This window comes from Pagrus major, chromosome 10 (genome assembly GCF_040436345.1).
Source record: "Pagrus major chromosome 10, Pma_NU_1.0".
Lineage (NCBI taxonomy): Eukaryota > Metazoa > Chordata > Actinopteri > Spariformes > Sparidae > Pagrus > Pagrus major.
Genome location: NC_133224.1, coordinates 3,106,784 through 3,124,771, shown reverse-complemented (window position 1 = coordinate 3,124,771; position 17,988 = coordinate 3,106,784). Strand labels below are relative to the sequence as shown.

Below are 17,988 nucleotides of genomic sequence, written 5' to 3'. Positions count from 1 at the left end.
CTTCCTGATGACACAGCTGCATCTTTGTGAAGAGTTGACATAAGTATCACATTCCGTTTTCTTTTTGGACAATATGAGACAACAGTGGTGGTGTCTGTAAAAGCAAACTTTGAGGAAAGTGGAGCCCTGTCCTTCACCTGCAAGATTTCAGCAGGTAGCTCAGGTTTATTTTTCTTCACTGTGCCCACCATGGTAAGTTTCCTCCTGAGAAGTTCTTGTCCAAGGTCATAGCTGGTAAAAAAATTGTGTGTGTCAATGTCTTTCCACATGTCGCCATGGACTTTTTTTCCTTCCAGGTTTGTCATAGCAATGATGACTCTTTTTAGTGACAATGGCATAAATAGCTCAAGACATGTCTTGATGTCACTGACTCTTGTCACAGCAAACCTTGTGATTCCAGGGGTCATTTTGATGACATTTGCAGCAGCTGCCCTGCCATGTTCATCATGAGGTACTGAGCTCCAAAAGATCTTACCATTTTTGGACTTGAATCTTTCAGCAGGAGCAGCTTCACCACCGGTGACCTCCTCATCAGACTCATCAGATGTGTCTGTGTCTTCTGGATGATACTCCACATTGTCTTCCTCCTCAGAAACCTGCTCATCCGTATCGCTATGCTGCTCTGTGTCCTCTCCCTCATTTTCACCAAAAAGACTATCCAGAACTTGGGTCACTGTAAGTCTTCTTCTCATTTTTGCATGCTGCAAATTGGAGATGTGCACTCTGCAAGTCAAATGACCACTCAAATGAGTGAATTGACGTAACACGTCTGGACATGCCCGTCTTTGTTTGTTTTGTTTTTGTGCAGGTATACTGGAAAACAAGGCAAAATGAGAATCCCCTAAAGCTCACATGATTGGGAGAGAAGCTGGCTGTCAGTGTTTTGGCTGACAGTGCACTTATGATTTAAGTTTTGGTTGCTTTTGGGTGCTTTATAATCTTACTTTTATAACTGGGTCGAAACCGACCCGAACAACACAAAGGTCATAATTTCAACCAGAGCATTTTATAATTTAGTGAAAACATTTTTTTTTGTTTTATTTTGTTGAAATAGAGGTTCTTGACAAAGTCAAAAAGCCTTGACGCAATAAACTAATTTACGTGTTTTTTAATGCATTTAAAACTTGAAAACGGGTCGGTGCCGACCCGAACACCAGAGGAAGGTTAAAAACTTTGTGAAAAACTTTCTCTGACAAATTCTTAATTATTTGGGCTTTCTTGTTAATTCAGCGAATGTTCTACATAAACTTCTTTCTTTCTCCTGGTGATGTGTTCGTTTGCATGTAGAGTGAGGAAGTGAGAGTTATCACAAGTGGTCACTTGACTCACATGTTAATGCCAGGTCTGAGAAAAATGTTCATGCTCGGCTGACTTATTGACCTTAAGTGTGTCATACCAGTCGAAGTCATGAAAACGTTGGTCAGTGTGATTGGAGGGCAAAACCAAACACTTATAGGACGGATCATCATTAGTATTTTATTAGGTGACACATAAGCATCAATCCATCTTCATATAGCCAAGGAAACTAAGGTTCTTCGACTGCACCTACATGCCTCTAACAAACTTTGTAGAGACCAAAAATTAGGTCACAGGTTTGAAACAAGTTACTAAAGGTTGGAGTCAGTGCCGGTAAATCAACCAGCATCAAACCAAGCTTCAGTTAGAGCTAGATCGTGTTTACTGCTGAATAAGTGAAACCTACAAATCTGATGATCATCAGTCATTTTCTCATGTAATCATCCCAGAAGTTTGTTGGAGTGAACGATTGTGTCAAAATCTGTCCACACGATGGATGTAACTGTTACTGCTGGATCATTTCATTGATTGTTTGAGAGTAAAATGTGATTATAGTAACGACTGTTCAGAGAATAAATGAATAAACACCACTCATCACTATTTCTCGAGTGTTTCATTGATTCATACGATGCGAAGTTGTCAAATTCAACGTGCAGTTCCACCTGTGGCCACTAGATGCTGCTAATGATCATATGTTGAGGCAAACACAGCTGGAGGCGGATCATGTCCAAAGTCTTCTTCAGCAAATGTTACATCATTCAGATCTATGAAAACAGAACAATGAAATAAGACTCAGACATTCACGATTTGTTTTCTACATCTGAGGCCTTAAAGTCCTTTCACCGGCGAAAACTTGTGATTTGATTGTTTCTGCCAAGTCAAACAGCAGTCAAGTCTCAAACTGATCTCCTGTGGAGACCATGAAGGTCACACAGGATCAAACAAAGTCATTAAAAGAACAAGAACTTTATTGTCAACCCATCCATAAACAAGTAGGAATAAATATTGTTTATGTGGGCTACATTTAACATTTTAGGCTGCAAAGTAAAAACAGTGCAAAAGCAAAGAAAAAGTGCAAAAAACAGTCCAAACTGTTAAAAAAAAAATGAAATTCAAAACAGTCAAAAAAAGTAAAAGTGGTGCACCAACAGGTCACAAACAGTGCAAAGACACGTAGCTGAGTCACATGTAAGATGTGTGCCCTGAGTAGGAGGTGTGTCCGGATACGCATCATCAAAGCATGTACAGTATTTACACACGGCAGTGACTCGCAGCATTGTGTTTACATGATGGTGTGTTATTACCTGGGCGGAAACAGCTACGTAACAGTGAGGCAGCACCTCCTTTACTGGCTGCCAGGTACTTTCTTTTACGAGTGGTGCTTTTATATGTGCCGCTGCCTTTTTGTTGAATGTGTCCTGAAGTGTTGAAAAGTATTGATGATGTTTCCCCAGCGTAGTGTTCACCAAGTTTACTTAGCTGAGAATGTTTATTTCTCATGAGCCAAAGTTGGACAGGTTAATAGTGTTTTCTATATCTGAGGCCTTAAAGTCGATAGATAGATTTCTATAAGAACTAGATACCAGATTGAGAGATGGCGTCCATTCAAACCAATGACAATTAGCACACATGCCAAAAAACATTGGCTTCCGTGTTTACTTCCTGGATATGCGGCCCATTGAATACGCGCAGTGGTTTACATTGTGATGTCACAGGTTTCAGTTTTACAAATATAAAACGTCCACGGATCAAAAATTATTAGTTAATTGTGCATTTTTTCCGAGCGCTCTGCCTTTTTGAGCGCTGGTGACGTCCCCGTCGTTCTTTCTCCTTTTTCTTGGCCTTGACGATAATATTCACCATGTTTTTGTCTGCTATGTATCATTTCATCACCAACATCCTCCTCACTCTGACATTTTTTTCATCCATGGCAACACACCCTGTAGATGTTGCCATGAATGTCAACAACACAGTGGCACATGTCACACACTGTACTCACTAACTTCAAAGGGTGGAGCCTTTTTATCCACAACAGGAATTCATGTTTGTTTGTTTGTTGTGTATGTCAGTGTTTTGCTGTCAGGCAACCGTATCCAAGAGGCAGGACTTGACCACCGTTATAAAAGTCTTCTCTGAGGCCCGGTCTCTGATTTGAAACCTGATTCAGTCCCTAAAGGTTGAAGGAGGTGCTTTTATTCCTTCTCATGCTTCAGCACCTCTGTCTTTTTGTTTGCCGGTCAGGTGGTCAGTTTTTTTCCACGCAGGAGCTGGAGCTCACATATCTCCGTGTCAGGTAGGTGCTGCGCTGAAACAGACAGTCACTGAGATATTTGAAACATGTTCTTCAGCTTCCTGTCACCTGCAGGCTGCACTACATGCACACGCCCACACACCTGCTCTCGTGCCCTTTGTTCCTGAGCTGAGTCATTCTGACTTTTGGCTTTTTCTTTCCGTCACAGTTATTATCTCCTGCTGCCACTGCAAAGGAGACAGTACCTGCGAGGTCATGTAGAGGCAGGAACAGTCCTCCAATCAGGATCTCTGATATTTAATTTGGCAGATCTCTCATTCAGTAGTAAGTTCACACCACAGAGAGGAATTAAAGACTCCATGAAGCACTTGTGCAGTTGTGTTGAATGATTTTTAAACAACATGTTGCAATAATATGAAAATGCATTTTTGAACATATTGGATTGATACATGTGTTTTGCAACCGATGCCAATATATTGTTATTTTCTCTGGTCATTCATTTATTTTAAGGGATATATATCGAATATAAGGGAACATTTACATTATCGGTTATCAGCATATAAAGAAATTATAGCCAATAATACAAAACCAGATTGCTTTTGTTGGTGCAGCATCCACACAGAATAGGTGGTGGTATGAACCTTTAAAATTGTTTTGTGGGCAATAAAAACAATAAAAACAGAGAAGAAGAACAACAATCAAACAATCTATATCGTAGCCTTTCATGCACTCAGGTGTGCATGAAAAAGCTTAAAAATACTGGTTTCTTTTATCGATATCGGCCATGAGAGTCAGGTAATTATCAGTCATCGTATCGGCTGAAACGAATCCGTATCGTGAACCCCTAATTTATTTATTTAAATCCTCGGAGAGAACACGACGAGGGAGACAATGCAGGCTACAATAAAAAATCACAGGAAGGAAAACATTTATATAACAATGTAAAAAGGTAAAGGTGCAGATGTTGACGATGAGATGAATACATCTGCAAGACAATAAGAACAATTACGATTTGCAGTTGAACCTTGAAGTGTTGATGAGGTGAACTTGTAGTTTTTAAATGAATAAAATCAAGTGTCATTCCTTTCTTTTTAACAAAGCAGGCAAGCCCAGTTTTTTGAAGTAATGACCAGTAATGAATCTCAATGCAAAGTAATTAAATGCATCTAGTTTGAGAGTAGTGTGAGCCACCTGCCCATAGATAACATCCCCGTACTCCAATACAGAGAGGAGAACTGCTTTTGACAATTGTTTTCCTTGTAAATAAAGATTTATTTCCATAAATAAAATGGACATCTGTCTGAAGAAATATGAAAAGCGGAAAGAAGAAATTAAACTCTTTAATCATATTTCTGTAATGTATTTGATGTACAAACACATTTCGTACATAACGCTGCATAAAATAGTTTTCTGTGAAACTACCCGTCAGCCGTCCTACAGATGTCGTCACGTGCGATAAACTGGTCTGACGGCAGTCGATGGGGGCGGCAATTCAGCTGCAACCTGCCCCACAAGAAAAAAAAACATGCAACTGCACGTCTGCAGATGAGACAAATGATTTAACAGAGGCAGGAGGAGCAGGAGTAGGTGGAGGACAGGCTCACTCTGATTGAGTAAAGACTCATTCTGAAAGTTTTTCACAGACTGAGGACAACTGACTCTGCCGGTAGGTCACACTCATCTTATATACAGTCTCATCTTAATCTGTGAGGACAGTCAGGACGAGGCTGGACAGTTACTACCAGCTGAGTAACTGCTGCTTTGAGTAAGAGTCAGCGGATGATGACAATAGAAATCAAACAGTCAGACTGAATGTGTTCCTGTCTCCTCTCACAGGGAGAAGATGATCTGCAGGATCCTGCTGCTCATCAGCCTCGACTGTGTCTGTGGTCAGTTTACAGCTTCACTTTATTACCATACAGAGAAATGTTAAAGGAAAATTACCATTTTTGTGCCAATGTGTCCTGGTCTTGGTTGTGTTACTTCCTATCCTTTGTCTTGTTTTCCCTCCCTGGTGATGTCCTGATAAGTTTCACCTGGCCCTGTTTTCCTCCTCTCTTTGTTTTCTCTGCTCACCTGTGTTCAGTTATCACTGCGTGTCTCCTCCTGCTTTGTCAGCTTGTTCTTTGAGTTTTTGTACTTCTTTATTTCTTCAGTTTGCCCCTGTCTGCTTCTTGTGTTTTTTTCCTGCCTACCTTTTTGTTTCTTGCTATGTTGGACTTTGAATTCATCTACTACCACTTACGTTATTAAAGCTTGCCTTTCATTCCTCACCTGTCTGCCGTCGTGTCTGCATTTGGGGTCCTCACCTTTTTGCCAGACTTTACCAGAGGGTTGTCATCATGGACAACAGGGAACCATAGAAAACAGCAGATCAGGTTCATAATTTTATTTTGGTTTACTACCAAAACAGGGTTACATGCTTTAATGCTCAGAAACACATCAGTTTTCTTGTTCTGCCGCTCTGTCTTAGCTCCTGTCTCTTTAAGGCCCCAGTCTGCTCTGATTGGTCAGCTCACACATGCCTGAGCCAGCGCTGCTAACAACAACAGAGCAGCTGCTGCGCTGAATCAATTCTTACTGCCAAACATGCAGCGCGGTGTAAATTATGCAACTGTGACACACGGTGATGTAGTGTGATGTCACAAAGTCAAGGAATTTGAGGCGGGACTACTTACGAGGCGTTCAGGAGCAGTGTTTTCTGTGGGAGAGAGGAGCTCCTGTTGGTGTCGACCTTTTTAACTTTTAAGATCTTTGACTAAGTTAATATTGGCAAAGAGCTTGAAGATCTTTTTATACCTTTATATATATTTACACATGTATCAATACCCTGGTTGTACTTGTGTTATCTGCAGTAAGGTGGATGAGTAACACAGAGTACTCGAGGTGAGTCATATCAGTGCATTTATGACTCACTTGTGTTATCATTCCTCTGAGCACTAACAACGCATCTCTCTGTCTCGTCCTCTCAGGACTGTTTAAGCCTCGTTACACAGGTCCAGTCTATCCGTCGGAGGAGAACCAGAACATCACGGTGGAGTGGCGCTTCTTGTCCAAGTCCAACATTTCCATCCCCTCACTGAAGGTCCACTGTGTGTTCGTGGTGCCTGAGCTGAAGGTGTTTTATCACCTGGACAACAGTGTTGACGAGCCTCAGCACGAGCAGTTCGCAGGACGGGTTCAGTGCGACAAAGACGCTCTCAGAACAGGACGACTCAGACTTCATGTGTCCAGAGTCAGGACTGAAGACTCGGGCCTGTACCTCTGTAGGATGGCCACTGAATCTGGCAGGAAGGTCACACAGTTCTCACTCAACATCGCTGGTAAGTCCGGATCATCACGTCAGCTGAAACGGTTTAAACTCATCTGGTCAGAACAGACAGACTCAAACTCTCAGCTACACTGATGTAACACTGTGTGAACAGATAACTCACACACACTGTTAATGCTCTTTACAGAAGCCACCGTGACGCCCACACCGGTGACACCAGAACCAGAACCAGAACCAAAGCCAGAGAGTCGGGGCAGAGTTGGCCTGTTTGTTGGACTGGGACTGGCAGCAGCAGCAGCAGCTGGACTGACTGTCGGTCACTGGACTTCTTCATGTCGCTCTACCTGAAGGGAAACAAGCAGGACCCAGAAGTCGTGTCACATGAATGAAATGATTCAGCTTCCTTTCTTCAGCCTGCTGCTGCTTCCTGTCGTAACGGGTCGGGTTAACAGCAGTGATCACTCGACAGTCGTAGCGAAGTATCTTCCTCGGATACGAATTTAACAAAGTATTTTCTTTATTCTTGTTAAACTGGATGACTTGTGCAGGCGCAGGCTTACGTCCACTATGGTGCTGACTTATACATCACTTTTACACGGATGGTTCTGAAACGCTTTCACTGCCCTGACTGATTTGTAGCACAGGTCCAAACTTTCCAGGATGGCATAGTTGGACAAATATCTCATCAAAACAACATCTCTGAAGAGTTTACAAGGTAATTTATTCCTCATTATACAACACGGGGTTGTAAAACCAAGTTTATGTTTGTAAACACCTTCATGCTACACGAATTACAGATGTATGCTGTTATTTATGTAGAAATATACGTAAACACGTGGTGCATCTTTTGGATCTGCCTCAGGGTGAATGTAAACAGCGGCAACAAGATGGTGGTGATGACGTTGTCGGCATCTTCATATCAAAAGACATCTGGAAAACACCGTCCATCCACTTTGACTGCGTGTGAGCACCGAGCATCGATGTTATAAACACCTGTCCTCGCCCGGCTGTAGTCCTGCTCTCTGTGGAGTATGAACAGTTAGTATATTATGAGGTCTGATATCTTGATTTTCACAGATAACTTGTACATGAAGTAGCCGGTTGCACCAGCTATCACCTCACTTATCTGTCATAAAACGGTTGCTCAGTAGCTGTTTTAAAAACATTATAAAGACGCTGTTTTGCAGGAGATAAGAGAGAGAGGGCTGACGCAGATATACTGTCCTTATCTGAAGACTTTAACCCTCTATTGTTGATCGGATGTGGAGATGTGAATAGAGCCCTGCTGAGGGTGGTGGAGATTAGCGGATAGCAGCGACCTCACCTGTAGGTATACGTCACAAGCAAGCGTCAAACGTGTTTTTTTGTAATTACATTAACATTCCTGCAAACCACAGATTCATCCAACTTCGTACGTGTCACGTGTTCATGACCTGGTTTTCATATGGGGAGGTGTAGGAGATGGTGGTGGAGTTACAGTCGGAAAGGCTCAACAGTTTGGGTCATTTTCTGCATTCAGAAACATGACAACCCTGGATATTTTTAAAAGAGAACAAGGGGAACAACTTCCTGCCATGTGTGTGGTGACCAGCCTGAATATATTTCACTGAAACTGGGGTCATCTCCAGCCGTGTTTGTGGTGAGCAAGGCTGAACAATTTCCAGCCATTTTGTAGCAACCAAAACAGGTATTTCAAGCCCAACAATGATCTGTTTCTAACTGATCTAATGGATCTTGTGCTTAAACCTCAACAGAGCACACGCAACAAAGCGCTTTGACAAGAGCGAAACAGAAAATGAGCATAAAGAAACAAAAAGTTTGAACTTATCTGTGATTTTTTTAATTGTGTTTGTCACCGTGTTTTCTCTCATGACCAGCTGTGTTTAAACACTTTGCTACAGTAAAAAAAAAGCCATCGTTTATCACCAAACACCTGCATAAAGGTTTGTGCAACTAGGATAAAGCGTCATGATAAGGTGATAACTATCAGAATACAACTTTAATCTGCAGCTAGTGCAAAAGAAAATCAGTGACATGGAGCAGGACAACCATCAATTTCATGTTCACACCGATGAACATGATTGTATAAAGAAAGTCGCGACACACTGTTGTTGTTTTTAAAGCTACACAATAAGATAGAAGTAAAATACAGCCAGTACATTTATATATATCTGTGAATATATATATATATATTTTCATACAATGTTTTTCTTGTGTCCTTTTCTTTTCTCATCAATGAACCACTAAATAGAAGAGTAGAAATAAAACAGTGGATTTTGTTTTCTACATGTCCCCGTGAAGAGTTTGACCGATTTTTATATCACGTTTAAATGTTTCATTTATCTATTTTCTTTTCTTAAAGACTGTATTTGTATTTACAAGATGTTTTTTTGTTTAAGTTAAATAAGTAAATGAGTTAATTTTCTAATACATACTGTTGTGAACACTGTTTATATTCATGTCAGAACATTCCTGTTTTATATTTTTTCATTATGACTTTTTTTCAAGAAATTAATGCAAGAAAAATCCATAAATATGTTCATTAGTCTGTGTAAATAAAGTTTATTATTATGATCCGTGTTGCTGATAATTCTCTAACTTCTTGACAGCCTCGAGGTGAACGATATTAAAAGACTTACATACAGAAGAGTCATAACCTCTGTGACAGAAACTTAAAATACGACAGTAATTAACACAATTCTGTGCTTTGATTCTGGACATTTTTTAAGACTGATGAGTGATCAGTGACTGAACCAACAACTGAACCAGCTGTGACATTTAGAGATCTTACAGTGGAGGATGTGCAGCTTCATCAGCCACATGTCTTCTCTTTGTCTTACACCTGAGCTCAGGTTAAGTCTGTCCCCTGGTTTATTGTCTCATCTGTGTCAGCGTCAGATGAAACGTGTGCAAATAACAGTAAATGAAGAATGCATTTTTAAACTACATGCATTACTTAGTTTGTAGATGTCACCATGAAACCTCCCCAGCTGAGTGTTCACACGTTATTTTTGAATATTGTGATGATTTGCGTAAATGTCCAGAACAGAAATGTGAAGTTTTCTTTCCACTTGTCTGAAAGAAAACATGTTATTGAAGCAAAATAGCCCAAAAGCCTGTTGTGTTTTACTTACTAGTTACGAGCTGCTTCACTGCGCAACAGTGCCATGAAGTAGGCGAGTTTGTTTAGTGCATGTTGCATCAGCTGGTTGTACCAGAGGAAGAAGAAGGAGGGGGGGGGGGGGGGGGGGGGAGGGGGAGGTGGAGTCATGTGACCTGAAAGTGAAAGTGAAAGTAAAGGGGACGTGTCTTCTTACTGCGTCATAACAAAAACATCTCCACCTCCTCCTTCTCCAGTGTCTGCTTGTACAAAGGGGTGAGTCCTCTGCCCTCCAGCAGAACGAGGAGTTTTCTGTCCGGTTTAAGTTTCTGAGTTTGGTTTTATTTGATTTTACATGTTGTTCTGGTTCTTTTAGGACTGTTTTCTGCTCTGGATCCTGTCTGGTAAACAAGCCTTCTGTTCATTTTTTATTAAATTCTTTATCCACTCGAGGAATCTGAATGACTTCATGAGATAATTTTATTTTTACTACTGAGAGGATTTTGCAGGAATCTTACCACATCTGCATCTAAAGGTAATTCTGACAGTAAATGCTTTTCCACCTCTTTCAGGCTCTTTTATAAATACTGACTGAACATTACTGTCCTCCATCTCCATGTTTGGTGCTCACATGACTTCCTTCCTCTTTCTCTGAACTATCTCCTGCAAGTCAACAGGCAAGAAAGTTAAATGCTCTGTGTACTTGAACAACATGACAGGTTTCTCTGATTTTAATGCAGAAAAGTTCAATATATCTTACTTTCTGTTTTAGTGTGAAGTGCACAATAATGTCGATGACCAGCTGTGACAGTGATGCGCTCATGTGCTTAAAACAACATTTCTGTCAGGGTTCAAATCATGTTTTCAAACAAAAAACCTGGTTTTGTTGCCTCATGAACAGCTGGAACTGTCCTGATGTCTTGTTATAACTATCCAGTGGTTTCAAACTTGTAAATGTGAAAGCACAGTATTGAACAGTGGTCTCCAGCTTGGCATTGGACAAGATCCTGTCTTTGCTTGAAATATCTGGAATAGCTGCAAACGTCCAGACGTCTGGACAAAATATTCCGGGAAAACATCCTGACTTCTCGACAAAAGTAGCCCAATTTTGTTGCGACAAAAACGTCTGGAAATGTCCTGACTTCTCATCAAAAATGTCCAGCTTTGTTGCCACAAACACAGCAGAAAAAGTCCTGACAGCTTGTCGAAATATCTGTTTTGTTGCCAGAAAACTGGGTGGAAATTGTCCTGACTTCTCATTAAAAACACCCGATGTTGTCGGCTGGGAATGTCTCGACATTAAAAATATCCGGTGGTTGATGGTTGTATGTGAGGACTGATCATGATCACATGACTCTTCAGGTCTGTCGCCTCTCACATGGAGAAGATGATCTGCAGGATCCTGCTGCTCTTCTGTCTGACCTCCTGTGGTTAGTTTACAGCTTCACTTTATTATCCATGAAGAGAAAAGACACAAATCACTTTCAGCCAACAGATTTCAGTAAGAACCAAAGAACTTTTAATCTCTGTTCTGTCTTTTCTCCTCTCAGGACTGTTTAAGTCTCCTTACACAGGTCCAGTCTATCCGTCGGAGGAGAACCAGAACATCACAGTGGAGTGGCGCTTCTCGTCCAAGTCCAACATTTCCATCCCCTCACTGAAGGTCCACTGTGTGTTGGTGCCTGAGCTGAAGGTGTTTTATCACCTGGACAACAGTGTCGACGAGCCTCAGCACGAGCAGTTCGCAGGACGGGTTCAGTGCGACAAAGACGCTCTCAGAACAGGACGACTCAGACTTCATGTGTCCAGAGTCAGGACTGAGGACTCGGGCCTGTACCTCTGTAGGATGGCCACTGAATCTGGCAGGAAGGTCACACAGTTCTCACTCAACATCACTGGTAGGTTGAGTCACGGTCGTCACATGTATCCGATCATATATGAAACAGTTTGAGATGTTTGTTGCCAGCAGACACTAGAGTAAAAAATGACAGTGTAACACTCATCAGAACCCTCTTTGGAACAATAATACCTGCGACGGATAGTTTGTAGCAACAAAACAACTATAACTTTGTCTGTTAAGGAGATTTTTGTATTGTATTGCAGTACAATGTTTTTTCTTCATGTGACTGACACAGATTTGTCTCTTTACAGCAGCGAGGGATTGGCCCAAAACGGAGAGACCGAGCACAGACGCACCTGAGAGACCGAGCACAGAGACACGCGGAGGGATCGACGTCTTTATTGTGCTGATACTGACACCAGGATTGGTAGCTGTGTTGTTCGCTTTTTACATTTCTATTCACTCACTCCTGTCTCATGTCATTCAGTAGATTATGTTGTCAGCTTCTCAGAGAAGAGTCCAGTGTTTGACTTAAAAACAAAAAAGTCACAGCTCAACCAAGAAGGATCGGAGATAAAAGTTATACCATGAACACAGAAAATACTTGTTTCCCATTGGCTGGCAGGTCATAAAATTGTCAAACATACCAGCAGGTAACCATAGCAACAACTTTGATGCTTCACAGACAAACTGTGGAAGTTGATAATGGTTAAAGCAAATCGTGCCTTTATATTGTCCATGGAGTCAGAAGACGATCTGAAATCTACCTCGTACAAACGTGAAATCACTCTGTGAAATGTATTTTGCATTTAAAGCTCTGTGAGATGAATCTGACCCCCCTTCACCACACTGTGACCCCTAACCTTCACCCCCTTTCACTCTGCACTTAAAAGGACATTATTCTTTCAAATTCTGTCTGACAGAGGTTTAAACAGCGTTGGTCCAACTATGTTAATGGTTGGCGGCGGCCATTTTCTTCCGACGTCGTGCTCGGGCAGGAAAGCTTGAATGCTGTGATAGTGTCACGTTGCTGTGCTCCAGGTCGGAGGTCGTATAAGTGAAGCAAATCTGACAAATTGTCAGATATAATAGCTGTTTGTAGCTGCTAACGTTAGCATTCAACCACTTCCTGGCTAACGTTACGGCTTGATTACATCCAGTGTGTCTCACTTGAATGCCAACGTTAGCTAATGGGTAATCAAATATTTAGTTTTACCTTGAAATATGGCATATTTCACTCTCCATCATCTTCTTTACTTGCGATCCATCAGAAAGCAGTGAAATTATAACATTTATAGTTAAATTAAAGACTTGCAACCTAGAACACAGCAGTGCGACACGTGAGCGTCCCACCCTGAGCGAGGAAAATGGCCGCCGTGTGGATCTGGTCTATTGTGCGCGCTCCCCCAAACAAGCTGTGACCTCCCTGATTTTAAAAATCAGATTTATCAAAAGTCTAAGAGGAGATTGTTTAGTCAAAGTCTTTTGTGAGTACTGTATACTTTCTTTTGGACACATTTTAATCAGGTTTAGTTAAAGTGAGACGACCACAGGACATAACAAAGAAGTCTGAACTGAGTCCGACATTTGAAAAGTACGTTGTCAGTTTCTCTCATTGGTAAAACTCGACAACGTGTCTCGATGTATTCGTCAACAACGCTCTGCCTCTGTCTAAACCGGCACATTATCACAACCTCCTCCGCCGTGACACATGGAAGTGTGTGGGCAGTCGTGGTTACATCGTTTGAAATGTAAGTTTTTATTTTTAAGTGACATCTTTGAAATCACTTCCTATAATCTGTGTTGTCGGGGGGATTTATTACTCTCTGAAACATTGTTTTTATTCACCTCAAATCATATGTTTCAATCTTGGTTCAATCCTGTAAAGCACTTTGAAACGTTGTTGTGAAAAGCTCTGTATTAATAAGATTTATTAGTATTCATCGTATGCGCTGGACTGGAGAGAATGTAAAGAAGCCTCCGATTACTGTTTTATTTTTGTTTGTTACATTTATATTCTTATTCACTGTTGTTTTATCATTGTGTGACCAGCTTTAATTTGTTAGCACTGTTATTAAGGGTAGCGACCAGCAGAGGGAGCTCTTGTTTAATCTGTGTTATCTGCTTTAGATTTAACTTCTGATGTAAACCACTGAATACAAAAAAAAACCTAAATATTTTACTATATTTTAATTGTTGTATTGTTTTGATCCAAACTTTTTTTTTTAAAACATACATTTAATGTAAATTCTGGTCTTAAAGGAACAGTTCACCCAAAAACTAAGTCCAGTCATCATCTCCTCCCCCCATGCTGATGGAAAGTCAGGTGATGTAGACCACAAAACATTTCTGGAGCTTCACAGCAAAACAGAGTTGAAGCTTTCTTCATGAAACTGCCTTAGAAAAACATGAAATGCCTCCATACCGTTCTCCAACGTCTCCAGAAGCTCCACAAATTGATTCCCAAAGACGTTTTTACAAACTTTACAAGCTGAAGTGCGAACACTTTTCACCGGCCTGTAGTAATCATGTTTAAAGCAACATATAATTTACTTTCAGGCAACATTCAACATTTTGTGCCGGGGAGGGGAGGTTATGATTTAAGAGGAAAACCTTAATTTAAAAAAAAACAATGTGTTCGTGTGTACATGTCAGTGTTTGGGGTGGACTTGTGGAAAGTGTCGGGTGATGAGTTGAAACAAAGCACAAATATAAATCAATTTAAAAAACTGTACAAAAAATATGTTTTTGGCAGGTGTATGGAAGAGGAAAGGTTGTGTTAGTTTCCCCTCACACTGGGTGGAAATATGGGTTGTAAATAAACTGTTATTTATTTATCTGATTAAGTGGTAAATAAACTGGGAACTACAAACTGTTTGTATGTTCGTTGATATAATTATTGAAAAGTGAGAAAGGTGTGGAGATATATAAGTGTTACTTCAACTTACTCCTTTTCAGACACTGTTTTGTTTGTTTTTTAATATGTTGTTTTAATTTGTGGTTTGAAATAAAGTCAGATTAATTCAGAGAGATATTCGTACTGTGTTTCTGACTTGTTTGTTTTATGCCAGGTGGCGTCATCCTGTCCCGTGAGTCATCACAAAATAAATATTAGCGTGTTCTTGAGCTCAAAGCACCCATTATTTCACAATATGAACCTTTCTGGACTCATTTCTGCTCCACCAGTCAGAAAATGACCTGTAGAGGAAACACTGTTGTTCAGGCGTCTTCATTTCTTTCTGGAGGTTATAACTTTAAGAATCTCTTATCAACTTTCTATGAATCCCAAACAACATGTCAATGGTTTGAATCATCTGATCAAACACTGTTGAAGGTGTTCTGCTCAAAAGAAGTGTTTCACCCTCCACCTTCTCTACTCACTCCTCTCAGGTGCTCCTCGTCAGGTGATCAGGCCCCTGTCCGTGTTTAAAGGAGGTTGGAGGAGGACCAAGCAGTTACAGGCTGTGTCCAAATTCAGGGGCTGCAGCCCACGAAGGGCGCATTTGAAGGCCAATTACGTCACAACGCTGCGCGAAGGCTGCTCCACATGCAGCCCACACATGCAGCCTTCCCCACCCTCGTTTAGGAGGACGCACCGCTACTATCCTTCGCGGCCTCACATATCCCAAGATCCTTTGCGCACCGCTGCTCAGTCCCGAAACAGAAGAGGAAGCAAGAGAAAATGGCGACATCAAGTGGCGCAGACATGACATTTAAATTTAAGTAATGGGTTTATATTCGGTTTTTACTCATTTGAACATCCAACGCCAGATATGTTAAACTTCAAGAGACTATAAAACCTCCAAAGTTTAACTTTCAGTTAAAATACGTGAAGCTGGTAATGCTATGGTAAATATAGTTGTTATTCACCAATGGGTTAATGTTTATTTTGTAATGTTGATAATTCAATTCAGATTTGACACATTTTACACACACAAATAAATGTACACGTTTGATAGATTTTAACCAAAACAGACTTTAATGCATGAACACCTGGTGACGCAACCAGGAAATACTCTGAAGGCTGGACCGTCCCATTTAACAGCGGTGGACGCGGCCTTCAAGGTCTCTCCAAAGGACCCGGCCTTCGTGGACCGCAAAGGCCGCGTCCTTGAAGGCTGCAGCCCCTGAATTTGGACACAGCCAGAGAGGGAAAGTGAGGAGCAGACACACTTTAAGACAACTTTAACATGGCAGCCTTTAAACTCCATCTACACGTGTTTCTGTGGACAGTTTAGTGACGTCTCAGAGCTGCAGAGGCTCATCAACATCAGCTGTTTGCTCACATGTGGCTACTTTAACTGATTCACTGAACCACAGTGTAATAAAGTGAAGCTGTAAACTAACCACAGACACAGTTGAGACACAAGTGGAAATGATTTTTCTGGTAGATTGTCCCTCATACAGCTGACTGACTCATCTGACTTCAACTAACATGACAGAGAGGAGCTGCTGAAGTCTTCAGTCCCCGGAGTGGAGCTAAATGAGTCACCTAGTCAGACTTTGCACCCATAGAGGGGATTTTAGCTCACGCATCTCACACTCTTGTGCCTTTTCAACACGCCCACTTCTCTTCCGAACAACACCATTTTGAATGTGATTGTGGTTGTGGTTGAAACTTTTTGGTCAGAAAGTGCACAGAATAAATAAGATGTACAGAAAGTCTCTCGTATATATCGATATGTGTCTGAAGCATCAGAATTAAATCATAACGACAGCTGCAGATGTTTCTCTTCTCTCCACAGAACACAGTGCATGATGGGAAACACTCCACTTCTCTCCTGAAGTTTTCTTTATGTTTAAATGTAACTACATGATTTTATTTGACCTATTAAATGACACCATGTTAATAAAAACAGCTTCTCTCATATTAATGGATGTATTTACAGTATGTTACATTATAAACAACATCAGGTAAAGACAGCGCATTGTCACAATGTTCATCAGAAGACAAAGATTAAGATCAAATAAATAAAGACGTCACTTCCTGTGTGTCCTGTAACATCATACAACACATGAGAACAAGCAGATCAGTTCAGCTGAAGCTTCATGACATCCTGCAGGAGTCTTTTTTCTTCTAATGAATATCTTTGATATAAATATCCTCCTCTATATGTGTATTTAATATTGTATGGGGTGCAGTAAACTTCTGGTTAAACTGCTGCAGTCAGTCTGTGTATGTGGTCTGTGGTTAGTGCAGCTTTCAGCTCTGACGAGTTGAGCTGAGACTCGAGACTTCCTGAATCAACACACAACTGAGTTCACCATTTTTGATCCCACACGACGAAGACTTGAAGACTCACAAACTCATGTATGTATTCATTTAACTTAACTCAGTGGAAACAAACCAGGATTTCAAAGTTGATTCACTGAAAGTTTGAGATCTTTTGTCTTTTCAACCGTTTAAAAGGCATCAATTATTTTAATAATGTGGAAATATACAGGCAGTTTACTGGTAACAAGAAGCCTCCAGGGCATCGTAATGGGATCTTTTGTTCATGAATGTATCAGTCAGCTGTATGAGGGACTTTCTACCAGAAACAGCTTCATTTCTACTTTTAAACATCTTGTGAAAAAAACAAAAACATTTTAATCTTGAATCTAAACATTGAGTCTATCATGTATTCAAGGTTGTTTGTGTTTATTTGCAGTTGTTTTCTCGTGACTTTATATGGAGACACTGTTTATATGTGTTTCTAATGTATCAGAGTCACAACACTGACAACATGTTGTCACACCTCTACACTCAGAAAGGCTGAATACTCCACTTCCTGTTTTGTCTTCAGGACACCATGCAGCACTTATTTTGAGTTGTTCTCCACCAGATGGCGCCGTTGTTGCTTCCTGAGGTGTCCACATACTTTTGGGCACTTTAGTGTTTTTATTATGAAGATAAATGATTTTATGTTTTTTCATTTTAATGTGTTGAACCGAACAGCTGCTGATGTGTTTTTACTGAGTCACCATCAAAGCTGTTGGACTGAACAGTTTAACCACTGGCGCCATCTTGTGTCAGAAGTACAACACAGCAGCTCATTAGCATCAAGACTGTCCAGTCAGGAAGTCCTTGTGTGTAATGAGCAGGACAATGAAGACAAAGCAGTATTGTAAAGACTAAAGACAGACTGTAGATGTTTGCTGTGGTACATGTGAGGACTGAACTGTGATCACATGACTCTTCACCTCTGTCTCCTCTCACAGGGAGAAGATGATCTGCAGGATCCTGCTGC

At 40.9% G+C, this 17,988-nt stretch overlaps 1 protein-coding gene across 2 annotated transcripts; it reads left to right on the top strand.

Annotated features, from left to right (window-relative positions):
- Window positions 1-10,105: 10,105 nt before the first annotated feature.
- On the top strand, window positions 10,106-13,940 carry LOC141003129 (programmed cell death 1 ligand 1-like). Of its 2 annotated transcripts, XM_073474404.1 has the most exons (5): window positions 10,106-10,194; window positions 10,295-10,453; window positions 11,281-11,348; window positions 11,469-11,816; window positions 12,070-13,940. In XM_073474404.1, exons 3-5 carry the CDS (start codon window positions 11,297-11,299, stop codon window positions 12,246-12,248), a joined length of 579 nt encoding a protein of 192 aa, XP_073330505.1. In that variant the 5' UTR covers window positions 10,106-10,194; window positions 10,295-10,453; window positions 11,281-11,296; the 3' UTR covers window positions 12,249-13,940. The 2 variants fall into 2 exon arrangements, with proteins under 2 accessions (XP_073330505.1, XP_073330506.1); XM_073474405.1 differs by lacking the exons at window positions 10,106-10,194; window positions 10,295-10,453 and having other exon boundaries at window positions 11,247-11,348.
- The last annotated feature ends 4,048 nt before the right edge of the window (window positions 13,941-17,988 follow it).

Coding starts and splice junctions, on each gene's coding strand:
- LOC141003129 (XM_073474404.1), top strand. CDS start 11,297: ATGGAGAAGATGATCTGCAGGATCCTGCTGCTCTTCTGTCTGACCTCC. Junction 11,349..11,468: donor CTTCTGTCTGACCTCCTGTG/GTTAGTTTACAG, acceptor TTCTCCTCTCAG/GACTGTTTAAGTCTCCTTAC. Junction 11,817..12,069: donor GTTCTCACTCAACATCACTG/GTAGGTTGAGTC, acceptor GTCTCTTTACAG/CAGCGAGGGATTGGCCCAAA.